At 37.2% G+C, this 13,162-nt stretch overlaps 1 protein-coding gene across 7 annotated transcripts in view; it reads right to left on the bottom strand.

Annotated features, from left to right (window-relative positions):
* The window catches only part of LOC145934074 (atrial natriuretic peptide receptor 1), a 93,399-nt gene that overhangs the window by 21,958 nt on the left and 58,279 nt on the right, over positions 1-13,162 (bottom strand). For all 7 annotated transcript variants that reach the window (XM_083034358.1, XM_083034340.1, XM_083034348.1 and 4 more), the window contains 2 exons: positions 4,942-5,018; positions 4,540-4,631 (listed from right to left, as the gene is read on the bottom strand). In XM_083034358.1, the coding sequence (XP_082890484.1) occupies positions 4,540-4,631; positions 4,942-5,018 (169 nt within the window). The remainder of the gene's footprint in view (positions 1-4,539; positions 4,632-4,941; positions 5,019-13,162) is intronic.

Here is a 13,162-nt window from a genome sequence, read left to right as displayed (position 1 = left end):
ATATTATACAAGAGACACGAGTTTATAGCAGTCCCCCCTTTTGTATGAAGGGGTATTAGATATTCTTCGCGCGCGCATTGCCACGCTGGCTTTATAGAATATGACGTGATTTATAATGTAATATCGGCACAAGAGTTATGCATAAAACCCTAAGATTTCGTACGTGGGAGTCCTCGTCTTAAAGGTTTCGTGGATGGAAATTAAATCTCGATGAGAAAGAAAGCTGTCTCCAAGAAAGAACCTGGTAGTCGTTAAAACAAAAATATCAACTGATTCTTTATTACCGTGCAAACCTAATCACGACTTAGGTACATCTATACGCTCAAACTTGATTAAATTGTTATACTTTGTGCAAGTCAGGCGATAAAAGCACGAAGAAAATTTCACTTGTTAGATACGTGATCGTTTCCTGCGTGCTTCTTTCTACTCTTCTCACGAACGTTTTATAAGTTATCTGTATTTTTATTTCTATTTATATCTCAATTTATCGTTCCCTCTGTCTCTCTTTTTCAATATCTCTCTCTGTCGTGTGCTTTGAAATTAATTTTTATATTATACGGAAGTCATTTTTATTTCTCTTTTCCCGCCTTTTCTGCTTCTCTCTTTTGGCCTTTTAGTTCTTTCTGTCAGAGTAATTTAATAACTCATATGAATAAAATCAAAGAGAAGCGAACATATTTCGCATTAGGAAATAGATTCGCGTGTGCAGGAGCAAAAAAAAATATAACGAGAAAAAGAATATAGAGGAAACATACGTAGAGTTGACGCTGTCGCGACGTATATACTTGACTTTTCATCCGGTCTCAATAATTTCCGATGCATTGGTCAAAGGATATATACTTCGTTATCGATGGGATCTCTTATTTAACGATGAATTTTCTTTTGGTTCTCTCAATTGTCTCTGATCGTACGGTACATAACGGTGACGTTGCTAAAGAACGAAGGCGACAGTCGCCAAAGAAAACGTCTCAATAATAAAAAGGAATTTTCACGAACGACGGCGTTAAATTCGTCGCGAAGCGATTCAGCTCCCGATGTGCTGATGAGCCGACGAATCTCGACGACGATATTTCGTCCGCTTTAATCTACCTCTGCCAATCACACTACTCTCGCAGCAGCATTGAACAGCGAAGCCGCTCAATGCCTTTCGTGTACTCTATATACACACATATCCGATCGCCTTTATACTAGTGTTCGCTCGAGAGCTAAACGGAGTGGCGCCTTTCAATCGAGTATACGCGGGATTTGGCTTTACGCGTTTCGGACGAAAACTGAAATATCATGAGATTCCCGGAAAAATCCCGTAATATCAAGTAATGGAAAACTCTTTTGTAAAACGCGCGCGTTTCGCGAAGCCCACGTGTGTAAAAATTCTTTCTCGTGAATGCGAAATACATCAGGCGACAATTAATAACAGAAATAATATTTCGAATTTATGCGAAAATCGCATGTTTGGCGATCGTTATTAATTTGTTCTCCCTTTCCTTTCCTGTCTCTCTCGCCCGCGTTTGTGGTCCCCGTTCTATAAACTTTATCAACTGCTACGCAATATGCGATGGTTTATTTCGTTAGAGGCAATTAATTGCTCAATTATTAATCCGCAATAACGCAAGGTCGCTCCATTTTCGCAACGATCTCTGTTTGTAATACGTTTTCGTATATATTCATTATGAGAATATAGTTCGAGATCGTTACTTAATATTCCGCTCGCGTTATTATTCACGAAACAATGAGCTTATCCAACGAGAATGATCAAGATTTCGTTCTAGTATTATTCTAATTTTCGCACTTTGACTATGATTATTATGATGAATTATAATCTCAATGAAATGGAAGGATGCGAGATATATCGCGATCATTAAAGGATTTTGTTATTATAGTGTCTTGTGTTTGATCGAAAAACTTATCTTTGCTACATTCGACGCACTAAATGTATATATAATAATAATATATATAACGAGGACAAAATATATTTGACTCATATATTATGCTAACTCGTATATGAAAGCACGCGCAGTAATTTAGCCAATTTGGCCTGCGGATAATTCCGGCACCGAAAAGTTTCGAACATACATTCGCGAATCCTGTTACTGCAAAACACGATACGAAAATTTGTTTTAATACGTACATAAAGCTTATACATATATATGCTAAGTTATTCTTTTTTTATAAATACACATGATATAATCAGGATTAGTAATAAAAAGTTTTTTTGTTATTCTGAAAAAATTGAGTCTAAATTGATCAAAAAGTACAGTCTTTAGATTTTAACACGCTACTCACAACAATTTCTAAATCAGCAATAAGTTTTAGATAGGAAGTTTAAAAGTCTCAATGTAACAAATATTTTGTGACACACAATCAGTAATGTTGTTGTAATTTTAGAACTTTTGCTAACAACACATATATTAAATTTTTTATAGTTCAAATAGAACATACATATTTAAATTTAAATTTAATTCTTGCTAGATGATACATTATATTTTAAGCTATGTGTGTGTGTTTGTCACAAAATTGGGACAAATTATGAGTATAGAATATTTAATATATTTAAATGTATCTCTTTATACATCAAATGCATCGAATATATCATGCGATATTAAAAGAAAAAAAATGTAAAATATAAATAAAATATTTATATTATAGATATAAGATACGCGTTCAATCTACTACGCGCTAAAATATTAAATTTTATCAACACATTACATATAATTATATTCTCCACTTATATTAAATTAATAAAATTTTAATAATGATTTTGGAAAATATATGCTTTACTCAAATTTCTAAAATTCTCATGAAAGTCAATCGCCGATCGTCACGTCGATTTAATTCACGAGTCATCCGAGCGTGAAAATCGTCAAAAATAAAAATTAAAATTGTCGAGTGTTTCGATAAAACTACGTCAAAGTTAAATGAGATCGAAAGCTCTCGATCAGCCGCGACGACGAGCCGTCAGTCGAAACAGCCATCCGTCGAAGATATCGGACGAACGTCGATTAAATCGTTTTCCCATGAGATGAGAAGAATCCTTATTCGATTTAAATTTCAGCACATGGTGGGAGTGAGATGAGAAAAATTATGCTTATAAAAATTATGCAAAGCAACGATCTCATTCTCCTTTATACCCTTCTCTCTCTTTCTCTCTTTTTCTACATTTTCTCGCAAATTCACCGTCGACTTTGATCGCAAAACAACGATCAAGAATTTAAAACTTTTTATCTCCCCTGAGAGAACACGCTCGCTCTCGGCCTATAGCTTTTCTGGGAAAAAAAAAAGATAATCTCGCGGATGATTCAGTCGCAATTTATATATAAATCTCTGAGAAGAATCAGCGCGGACGCCTCACATAAGCGAACGCAATTTTCCTCGGAGAAGAAGAACAAGTCGAGCGAGATTTTATTCCCGGTGATCGATTGCCGGTGACACGGCTCTTTGGGTTTTTTCTTCGGCCGGTTTTTCCCTTCACGTCCCCTCTAACTCGGCTTCTCACCTTTTCCGCCTATTTCTTGGTTTATTCTTCCTCTATGGAACGCGCTCAACCATCCGGAAGCCACTCTTTCTCGTGCAGTTATTGACCTACTGAGTTTACCGTGCGCCTCTGAATTGGTCGGTTTCTCTCTCCCGGATTCTCTCTGGTCGAGTATGAGATGATGCATGCACAGCGTCCGGACAACTATGCCAATATCTGACTGAGAGAGAAAGGAAAAGGAGAAGAGAAAGAGAGAAAGAGCGAGAAAAGATGACTGGCCACCTCCAGGAGAAGAGAAAAAGAAATACTCGTAGATATCGCGAGCTTTGCTCCTCGGTGAGAGAGACGCTTTATATCAGCACAATAGCTTCTACAATTTGCCGCGTTGAATGCGAACGACGACACTGTACAATATCATACCGTGCCGGAGATCGCAGTCAGCCATCTCGCAATTCGTTCGACCTAAATCACATTCATGAATCATCCTGAATCGTAGCGAAGACACGGACTGTTATCCGGCTACGTTAATACTCGAGCGATTATTATATATGTGCAATACCAATCGTCACCGCTGCTAACTCCGTGATATCGAAGGAAACCGTCACGCTTATCGGCATTTCCGATATATACCGGCATTTCGTATAAACGTAATCGCCAGTTACGGTAGAAGCGACAAGAAACGGAAATAACGTTAAACGGACAATACTTCGATGATGTAGTTAATGCAATCTCTTGATAGTTCGAACGTTACAGTTTGAGTTTTACGGCACATGCGTTATCGTTACACTCCCAACTCGAAGTTTATCGGTGTTCTAAAGAACGATATATGCGTTTTTTTATCGCACTTGGATACGCGAGCTTTTAGCTTAATGAGAAAGAGAGAGAGAGAGAGAAAGAGGATCATTAAAATTCGTTCGAGATCCTGCTTTAAGTTGCCCGCCGAATTATGTACGTGACATTTCCCTGATGTAGGTGTCGACTTAAGCGTGATTAAAAACTGGACGCTGTCTACTAAATCGCGGAAATTAACGACACGAACGTAATTCAAGCCAAAAAAGATTACTCACTTATTAATTTTACGAATGGTCTGCTTCAGCGCAGGAAAATCCGGTCGGTCGGGGGAATCTTGCGCCCAGCATCGTCTCATTAATGTAGCTACCTGTAAAATAAGAATTTATATATTTTAATACTTAATTTCGAAAATTTATAACGTTTTCGCGTGAAAAAGCGTTTTAAAGAAGGAAACTAATTTGCAAATAATTATTACAATATCTATTTACATATATTATTACATATCTATTTACATATGATAATACCACTATTTATGATAATAACGATATAAATTGATAATACTAATTTAATAATTATGCAGGTAAATCTCGTATAAACATTATATATACCGAAATATAAAGGCAAATATGTGAACGTATTTATAATGCTCGCTATGTAGAATGCTTGTTGATATTTACCTCTTCTTCGACAGAAGCATCGTCGATTACGGGTCTTAAAGGTGAACCGCCACCTCTTCTAACGCCTTCTACTATTTCTGCAACAAAGAGGAAGTGTGCGTCCCGTGATATCAAAATTCACAAAGTAATGTAGAAAGAGAAGAAAAAATCTCTCCCGCAAAGAGCGGGCAAAATAATCCCCTCGTTTAGCGTGAGAATATCGATTACGGCACGCCCCCGCTACAGTCGGGCGGCAACGTGTGATAACGTGTTAAAAGATAATTAATGAAATGCGGTGAAATATTCCGCAAAGTCGTAATTACTCAGAGTTGAAGCAACTCCGCACGCAATAGCGCCGAACCTCTGTTCCATCCTCGAATCAGTGAAGTAGCTTTACGTTACGTCGGACGGTCCGCCTAGCGCGAGACGCACTCTACTTCGTCCGCCTAGCGCGAGACGCACTCTACTTCGTCCGCCTAGCGCGAGACACACTCTACTTCGTCCGCCTAGCGCGAGACGCACTCTACTTCGTCCGCCTAGCGCGAGACGCACTCTACTTCGTCCGCCTAGCGCGAGACGCACTCTACTTCGTCCGCCTAGCGCGAGACACACTCTACTTCGTCCGCCTATTAACGAGCTACACTACTGTCTGCACGCGTCGTTTCGTAAAGTAGCCGGTTACCGAAAGCGGTTCGCTGTTTGATCTTTTCGAGTAAACTGTCGTTCGTACATCAACAGCTCTCATTGTAATCCGAATCGTATACATTTTTCAATAAGATATATTTATAGATATTTCGATAAATCATGAATCTAATACTCTTTCTTTTATCGCGAAAATAATTTTTATTTCCGTCGAAGAGATAAAAGAGGAGATTGTTTCTGTAACTCGGATTGATTCTGAATTTTAGATGCTCTTGCTTAAGGCATAATTTATGTTTTTACTTTGCGATATAAATTTATTTTCACGAAAAAGTTATACTACAGTAGAGTGCGCGATTATGTATACCCAGGACAATAAAATTAATAAGCGTAATTAACAAGAAAATTCGTGATAAAATCGTCGACTAAATCAAATTATGAAAAATAACAGCATTTCGTGAACGTTTAAAGCCGCGTATATCAAAATGTAATCCAATAATACGATTTATGTTTCCGGTCACGTACATATATGATGTACATCGATTTTATGACAAACAGGAATTTTACCGGAACGGAATAGCGATCAACTTGTAATAACGCATTCACGATATTTACGCTCCTGTCAAGATTATCGGTGTAACATCGATATATCCGTTTCACAGAATCGTGAAATTAGGTAAATGGTTTTCAAGTGTCACACATAAAAATAAATAGAATCGAGATAAACCAACATGCAAAAGAATGTGATATTGTTTCGATGATAACGGGATTTATGTTTAGCTTATACTACAACAAAGCGAAAATTCTTATAAAAAAGAAGCGAAAATAGATTTTTTTGTAAATCATATCTTAACTCTTTTTTATTAAAAATAAAATTAACCTCGTTATTTAATTGCAGATTGTTGCATAAATTAATGCAAGTTAGTTGTCACGATTGAAAAAAGAAACGATTATAGCAGTACATTTACTTATGGCAATTGAATTATATTTCTGTTTTTTCTGCGTTAACTAATATATCATTAGCCATAATTTTTTTTCATTATATTTATAATGACTTACATTTTTATCTAAAGTAAAAATATATACTTTTTTGTGAAACTTATTCTTTGATAAGACAAATATATACAAATAATAGAACATCGAAATTACACGGTTTGTATTTCTCTCTTTTGCCTTGAATGAGATTCAATAGTTTACACACAAAGGAAGGAAATATTTGTAAGCACTATTCCATACATATAGAATATTCAAGCACGTTCTAGTTTCGCATATCTATCGTAACATGTTACGCAGGAATTTTTGCCTGCAAAATTAATGGTATCGAATTTCAGTCAAAAAAAAGATCGAATGAGGAAAATTAAAAAGATAAGAATAATTTTGTTAGAAACCAATAATTGTATACAGAGTGGAAAACATATAAAAAAATATAAATAATATATATGACATATACATATATAACATAATCAATTAAAAGTATAATAGTAATAATATATCTCGAATTGATTTCCCTTAATTATAAAAAATTTTATATAATTTTTTTTTGTACGTATCTAAAGAGGTAACGAATTTTAATATGTAAAACACGCCGACATTAATTAAAAGTAGCACAAATTCATTGAAAATTCGGAAAACATTGCAAAACTGCGAATTATTTCCAATTATAGTTATCTATAATTAGTGTCAATATGCGTCATTGCATATTTAGCGAAATTTCTCCGACAATGCAAAAAATATCGACATAAATTTATAATATATATGTACATGCTCGAAATATCTCTCATGACGGAACTCACGCTGCGAAAGCATTGCAAAGCTGTCTAATTTTATCCGAGGTCAATATCGGGCGTTATATATTCCGATTCGGATTCGTCCTCAAGTGGGTGGCATAAATACGCTCAAGATATAATTGATTAGGTATCGAATTCGATCGCGGCCGCAGACGGGAAACTAAATCCGCGTTGCCGTCTCGCGAAAAGGCAACCACATACTGTGCCTGTAGATGTCCTCGAGGTACATGTTGCAAGACTCGCAGTTGAGGGTGCAGTGAGGCCTGCGGACCTCGAGCAGGGGACTGACGGCTCTCCTGGGACTGGCCCCGCCGTCGGGACTCGTTCCCAGCATCGGTGGCAAAGTCAGACTACTCGTACTCGAAGCGTTACTTCTCTCCGCCATTCCGTCTTCGCCCTCCCTTAGACGTCGATCAAGGGAGACTCAAACTGTCTCACCGGACAGCCCTTGAAAAATTTATCATCGCGCGATCTTTCCAATTTCTCTCTTTCTTCCTCCGTTTTTTGCGATTTCGCTTCGTGCACGCACGAAGCGAAAACCGTATTATTAACATTCGTTGAAGCGGCATATCCGACAACACGATGCAATTTCATACGACAGATATGGAAGAACTCATGCGAATGCATTTTCGAGAATTAGTCATGCACGGTCTGCGCGAAATTGCACGGTTGAACACATTAATAGATCATGTGTAGAAAGTTAACTCGTAAATGCATCGTGACGCTTTTTGATGAACGGAAATTATCGAAAAATGCTTTCCGATCGTTGCAACGTGCGTTGAAAGATGGGGAATATAAATATAGATAGAGAAGAGAGGCATTTATGCCCTTTTCGGAGCAGGTTACCAAAAACAAATATAGAGGATGTGGGCAGATACAAGTTGTATATCTTTGTGTGAATGTTAAATGTCATAATAATTTTGATATGTGACTGTAATAATTTTGCGGATTGTATAAATAATATCTACCGCGTATTTATATTTTCACTATACGTATTTATCTTTTATATAAAATATATATAAAATATGATAAATTTAAATCATTTAAATATCAATCAATATCACGTAACTTTATATCATACTTTTTGGAAATGCAATTATATTTAAGTATATTATATATTTTAACGGGCATAATAACGAATTTTATTTGTTTATTTCTGACATCTACAAGCATATTTGTGCGCAGAATTAATTTTCTTTGCCGTTTAATTAATATGCAAAGATAAAGTGTACTCAAGGTATTGTGTAAACAGTATCCGCATAAACTATTAAAACGTTTACCACTATTTTCTTCCAACAATATATATTTACTTTGTTTCGTTTAAAGGCTCACTTTACTCTGCGATGAATTAAAATATTTATATAAGGAATCTCATATTTTTTATGCTTCTCATTCTTTCAAAAATCAAATTTATTTAATTTTATTTTCTTTAAATCTCTCTACTTTGGATTAATATTATTAATAATTGCTTACAATTGCTCGTTGTTATAATTCTTCGTTCTATAATGATCAAAGAACACTTTGCAAATAACAATCCTGAGCAGCAATTAAAATATATTAGCAAATGGAAATTCGCTAAAATTAATTTTCATTTTCATGAAAAGTTACTGTTTTGTTAGACTAAATATATATGTAAAATATCTAATATTGAACACAAAATCCCACGCAATTTATTAATCTCACTTATAAAAATTATGTTATATATGGAATCGCCCCTAATTAATGAAGCTGTTACCCGAAAGACCTTCCCGAAGCGCTCGTGCATAAAATGAGCGTAATGATCATCATAAAGTTCAATTCACATATAATGGCATTTTAAATGATTTATTCAACGGAACTTTGTCGGAAAGTTATACCGATGGCCTTGGATCGTCGCTTTCGACTTTAATTTTTTTTCCTCCTTCACCAACTCCTTCCGACATCCCTATCCGATCGTTTTACGACCAACGACCCTGTTTTCGTCTGAGTTCACGAGGTCATTGCTTTCGATATTTTGCTGAAAGAGAAAGAGAGGGAGAGAGAGAGGGAGACGCGTCACGATTTCCGCAAGTAAACGCGGTCGTTGGAACAAATTACATAATCGTTGTTTAATTTGACCATCTCTTAAAACTTGAAATAATTTGAAAGATTTTCTCACATCACCACTACCAGCTTTAAATGGATAATAAGAGACCGTAAGTTAAAGATAACTAAAACTCAACGAGATAGAGAGAACGCATTTTCGAAAGCGAACAAACTCGAGGGGAGAGTAACGAACCGCTTGATTGTAACACCGAACGAGCAAATAATTCTCTTCGACGCGGATAACAGCGAAAAACTTTCCGGAAGTCCTGCGGGCAGGCCATTCGATCGTTGCTTTCGATAAGATCTAAGTGCTAGCTCTGTCGTCTCTCACTCTTTTTCTCTTTCTCTCTTTCCCTCTTTAACGCGGGATTTCGACGCATTAAAGAACACTCGCGTTTCTGTCGCTTCATCCTGGCCGGGTCCATTCCAGGTCTTTGCCTTTATGACACACAATTGACGCCATCGAACTTTGCTCTCGCACTATGTACGTCGGGTTTTAACTTCGATCGCAATATCGGTTTACAAGCGACACGTTGAATTTTTCACGCGCGACCGCTGAATCGTTTTAAAACCGAGGGAGAAAGGAAGTTGTTTCTCTAGTGTTGCTTCCTCTTTTCGCAATGCAGCCGAAAACGTCTTGCCGAATTAATGACCGCGAGCTACGAGCTCGTAACCTCGATTCCCCCACCGAGCGAATTAGCGCGAACGTTCTTCACCTAGTTATTTCACAGGAAATTAAAGTCGGGATGTGAATTAAGTAGTCACGAGAGAGAGAGATATATATATAAGAAGGATGCGTTCGACATCTCATTAACGTAAGCGGGTATAATTATTATATAATATACATGTATATATATAATGTATATTTACTTCTTAATATTTTTCAATGGTTTGTTCAACATTTTTTTAAGCTTTTATTTTTACGAAAAATTCTGAATATTTACGTTAAAACTTTGGATATAGAAATTTGAATAAAAAATTACGGATGTGCTCTAAAAAAAATTCTTCACAAAAAAATCATTGTCCGAACGAAATATTTACTTTGAATTTATATAAGTGCGTAATACTCTTCTTAAAAAAAGAGAGAAAAAAGAAAAAAGTTATATTCTCCCAGAGGAAATCCTCAGAAGTACTTCTTTTCATCGCGGTTACATAAATAAGAATCGCGGACGAAAAACTTCGGACATAACGAAAGAAGAAAAAACATAAGAGAGGAAGATAAAAAGGAGATACTAAAGCACATTGCAATTTCACACTATCGTGAACATGTAGCGCGCGTAGCAACAGCAGAATAAATGACGAATCTGTATCGCGACAAATACGAATACAGATGTATATCTAGAGCGATAAATGCAGGACAAGAAAATAAAAGTTTCGTTCGCGCCTGCATGCGCAAGAAAATAGCAGAAAAAAATAGAAAAGCCGCAATATATATAAAATGCCGGAGAGTGTGCTTATGCGGCCGGTGAACTCGAATGTGGTGGAACGCGAGACTCGGTCTGATCGGTTATGCGATGCATCACTTGTCGGATCACTACGGGCACTATCTCCTGGAGATCCCCGATCCTAGTGTCTCCTAAAAGTCTATCGGCAGATATCGTGTTCACTCTAATCCATAAAACTGCACGGGCGTATATGACATGTCAGTCAGAACGTAAAGTTAAATCTGAGCAGTGATTCAAGTAAACGGATGATCCGACCTCCACTTATATAGTCGTAAGATGATATTGGAAACACCATAAATTGGAAGTAAACTTTTAATCCCGCGGCGAGTTTACACGACATTTATCGGTTTATTTAATCTAATAGAACGAAGGAACTGAGTTACTTCCTCCAACATCATCAAAGATTTACTTTTAACCCCGTCGTCGGTGAGTTCACTCCTATACACACAGTCGCGAATCTTTTCTCTCTCTGTCGCTCTTTCTCTGTAATAGAGTATCTCCAACACAATTAAAGATGTATTTCCTCTTTAATAAGGTTTCTTCTCCACACAATCCTTTCAGAAATGTAGTCCCTTTCAGAAATAAATCCCTTCAGTGGGAAGACTTTAACAGTCGGAGCTCTATATTTCGTTTAGCGGAGACCCTCTAACACGGTCAGCGGCCCCTTTTCTCTAATACGGTCACCGGGATTTATTCCGTGCGCGTTTTCCTCACGTTCCGCTGCAATGAAACGGTAATTGCTTTCGCGTGGCTGTTACGCGAATATTAAACAAAGGTACGTCGACCTCTGCGGATTCTGTTTTCGCAATCGATATTACGCCGATGATGATTAAACGTTGATAAATCATTGACCCGCGAGGGTTCACGCAACGTCACGTTCGCGTGATCACACATAATTAAAAAAAAAAAGAAAAAAGGAAAGAAAGAATGAGAAAAGGGACGAAAACACAACGCACGGTATGCACGCACATTGTTGTCGGATATGCCGCTCGGCGAGGAATCTCCCTTCCTTCGTTCAAACAACACGTACGTCTCCGTTATTAGGCCGCAAACTCGGGCATAAGTGGTGCCCGCTGAATTCACGTGTCGCTCGCCGAGAGTGTGTTTATGTATTAAAACAAAGAGAAAGAGAAGGGTAGAAAGAGAGGGGGAGAAGGAGAGAGAGAAAGCGATATCGAGAAGGATCTCGGCGGAGCGCGCGCGACAGCCGTGTGCGTTCTAGGACGCGTGAGAGCCTCGACTGAGCTTTCGGCATGCTCCTACGGAACTCGGCGACACATTCCATCCTGCGATCGATCCTCGTGGGCAAACCGACAGCTTGCGAGAACACAGTTACCGATTGCTCGCTCGTCGATTCTGTATCTGGGAAACGCGAAACGCGACGAACTTTTGACGGTAAAGCTCGAGTTTCATCCCGTCTGATCATAGAATATCGATATCCACTGAGAGCTTGAGTTTGATATCTCCATATCACGGGGGTGATATCGGATTATCAACGCGTCTCGCCTGCTCTCGGGAGAAGAGATCATCGATCGGACCGACATGTACTTGCAAGCTCTGCGTTACCAAGCTCTGATTTCACTTCTTGCATTATCCGACAAGATATTTTTTTATCACATATATTTTTGAATTCTTTTTATTTTATATTTTGTCAATATGTGTTGGCAAGTTCTTGCAGAAAAAAAATTTAATATTCCCTAGTTTTGCAGTCAAATCCAGATAAAAAGTAAAATTTTAACAGATCGTCAAATAATAATCCCCAATTTTAATTCTCGATTTCTGATAACACATGCAAGCTATGCGACATGGGATATATTTGCCTTAAATTATTTAAATTACATTATTTGCTCTCTGTTTATCATGTCTCGACTGCCGATAACAGACTGTATAGACTTCAACGAGAGCTTGCAAGCTCGTAGTTCCGATCAATAAGATTCCTTGAGAAGCTTTAGTAAGCCCTGATACTAGCTCGGCGGCCGATAAAACGGTAAGCAAAGAACTTTGCAGCAGGCAAAAAGCTCGTTTAAAAAATTAATTGCAAAAGTAAACAAATATTAAGGGCCTGAGCAGAATGGCTGACTTACAACTTTAAGACAATGTTTTATGCCCTTAAGTCTTTGTCTTATAGTAACGCACAATACTGTCTCAACTTTGTCTCAAATCTTATAAGTCAGCTATTCTGCTCAAGCCCTAAGCGTAGCTTATATTATTATGCTTTCATTAATTCAAATTATATTGAAAAAATTATGTGTCAAAAAAAATTCATCGATGTAAACTATATATTAAAAGAGTTTATAAAAACACAAT

The sequence above is a fragment of the Prenolepis imparis genome, unplaced genomic scaffold (genome assembly GCF_030444845.1).
Source record: "Prenolepis imparis isolate NDT839.2.m4 unplaced genomic scaffold, iyPreImpa1.0 SCAF_1, whole genome shotgun sequence".
In the NCBI taxonomy this organism is placed as follows: domain Eukaryota; kingdom Metazoa; phylum Arthropoda; class Insecta; order Hymenoptera; family Formicidae; genus Prenolepis; species Prenolepis imparis.
Note: the sequence above shows the minus strand (reverse complement) of the source record. Positions and strands in the feature narration are given on the sequence as shown.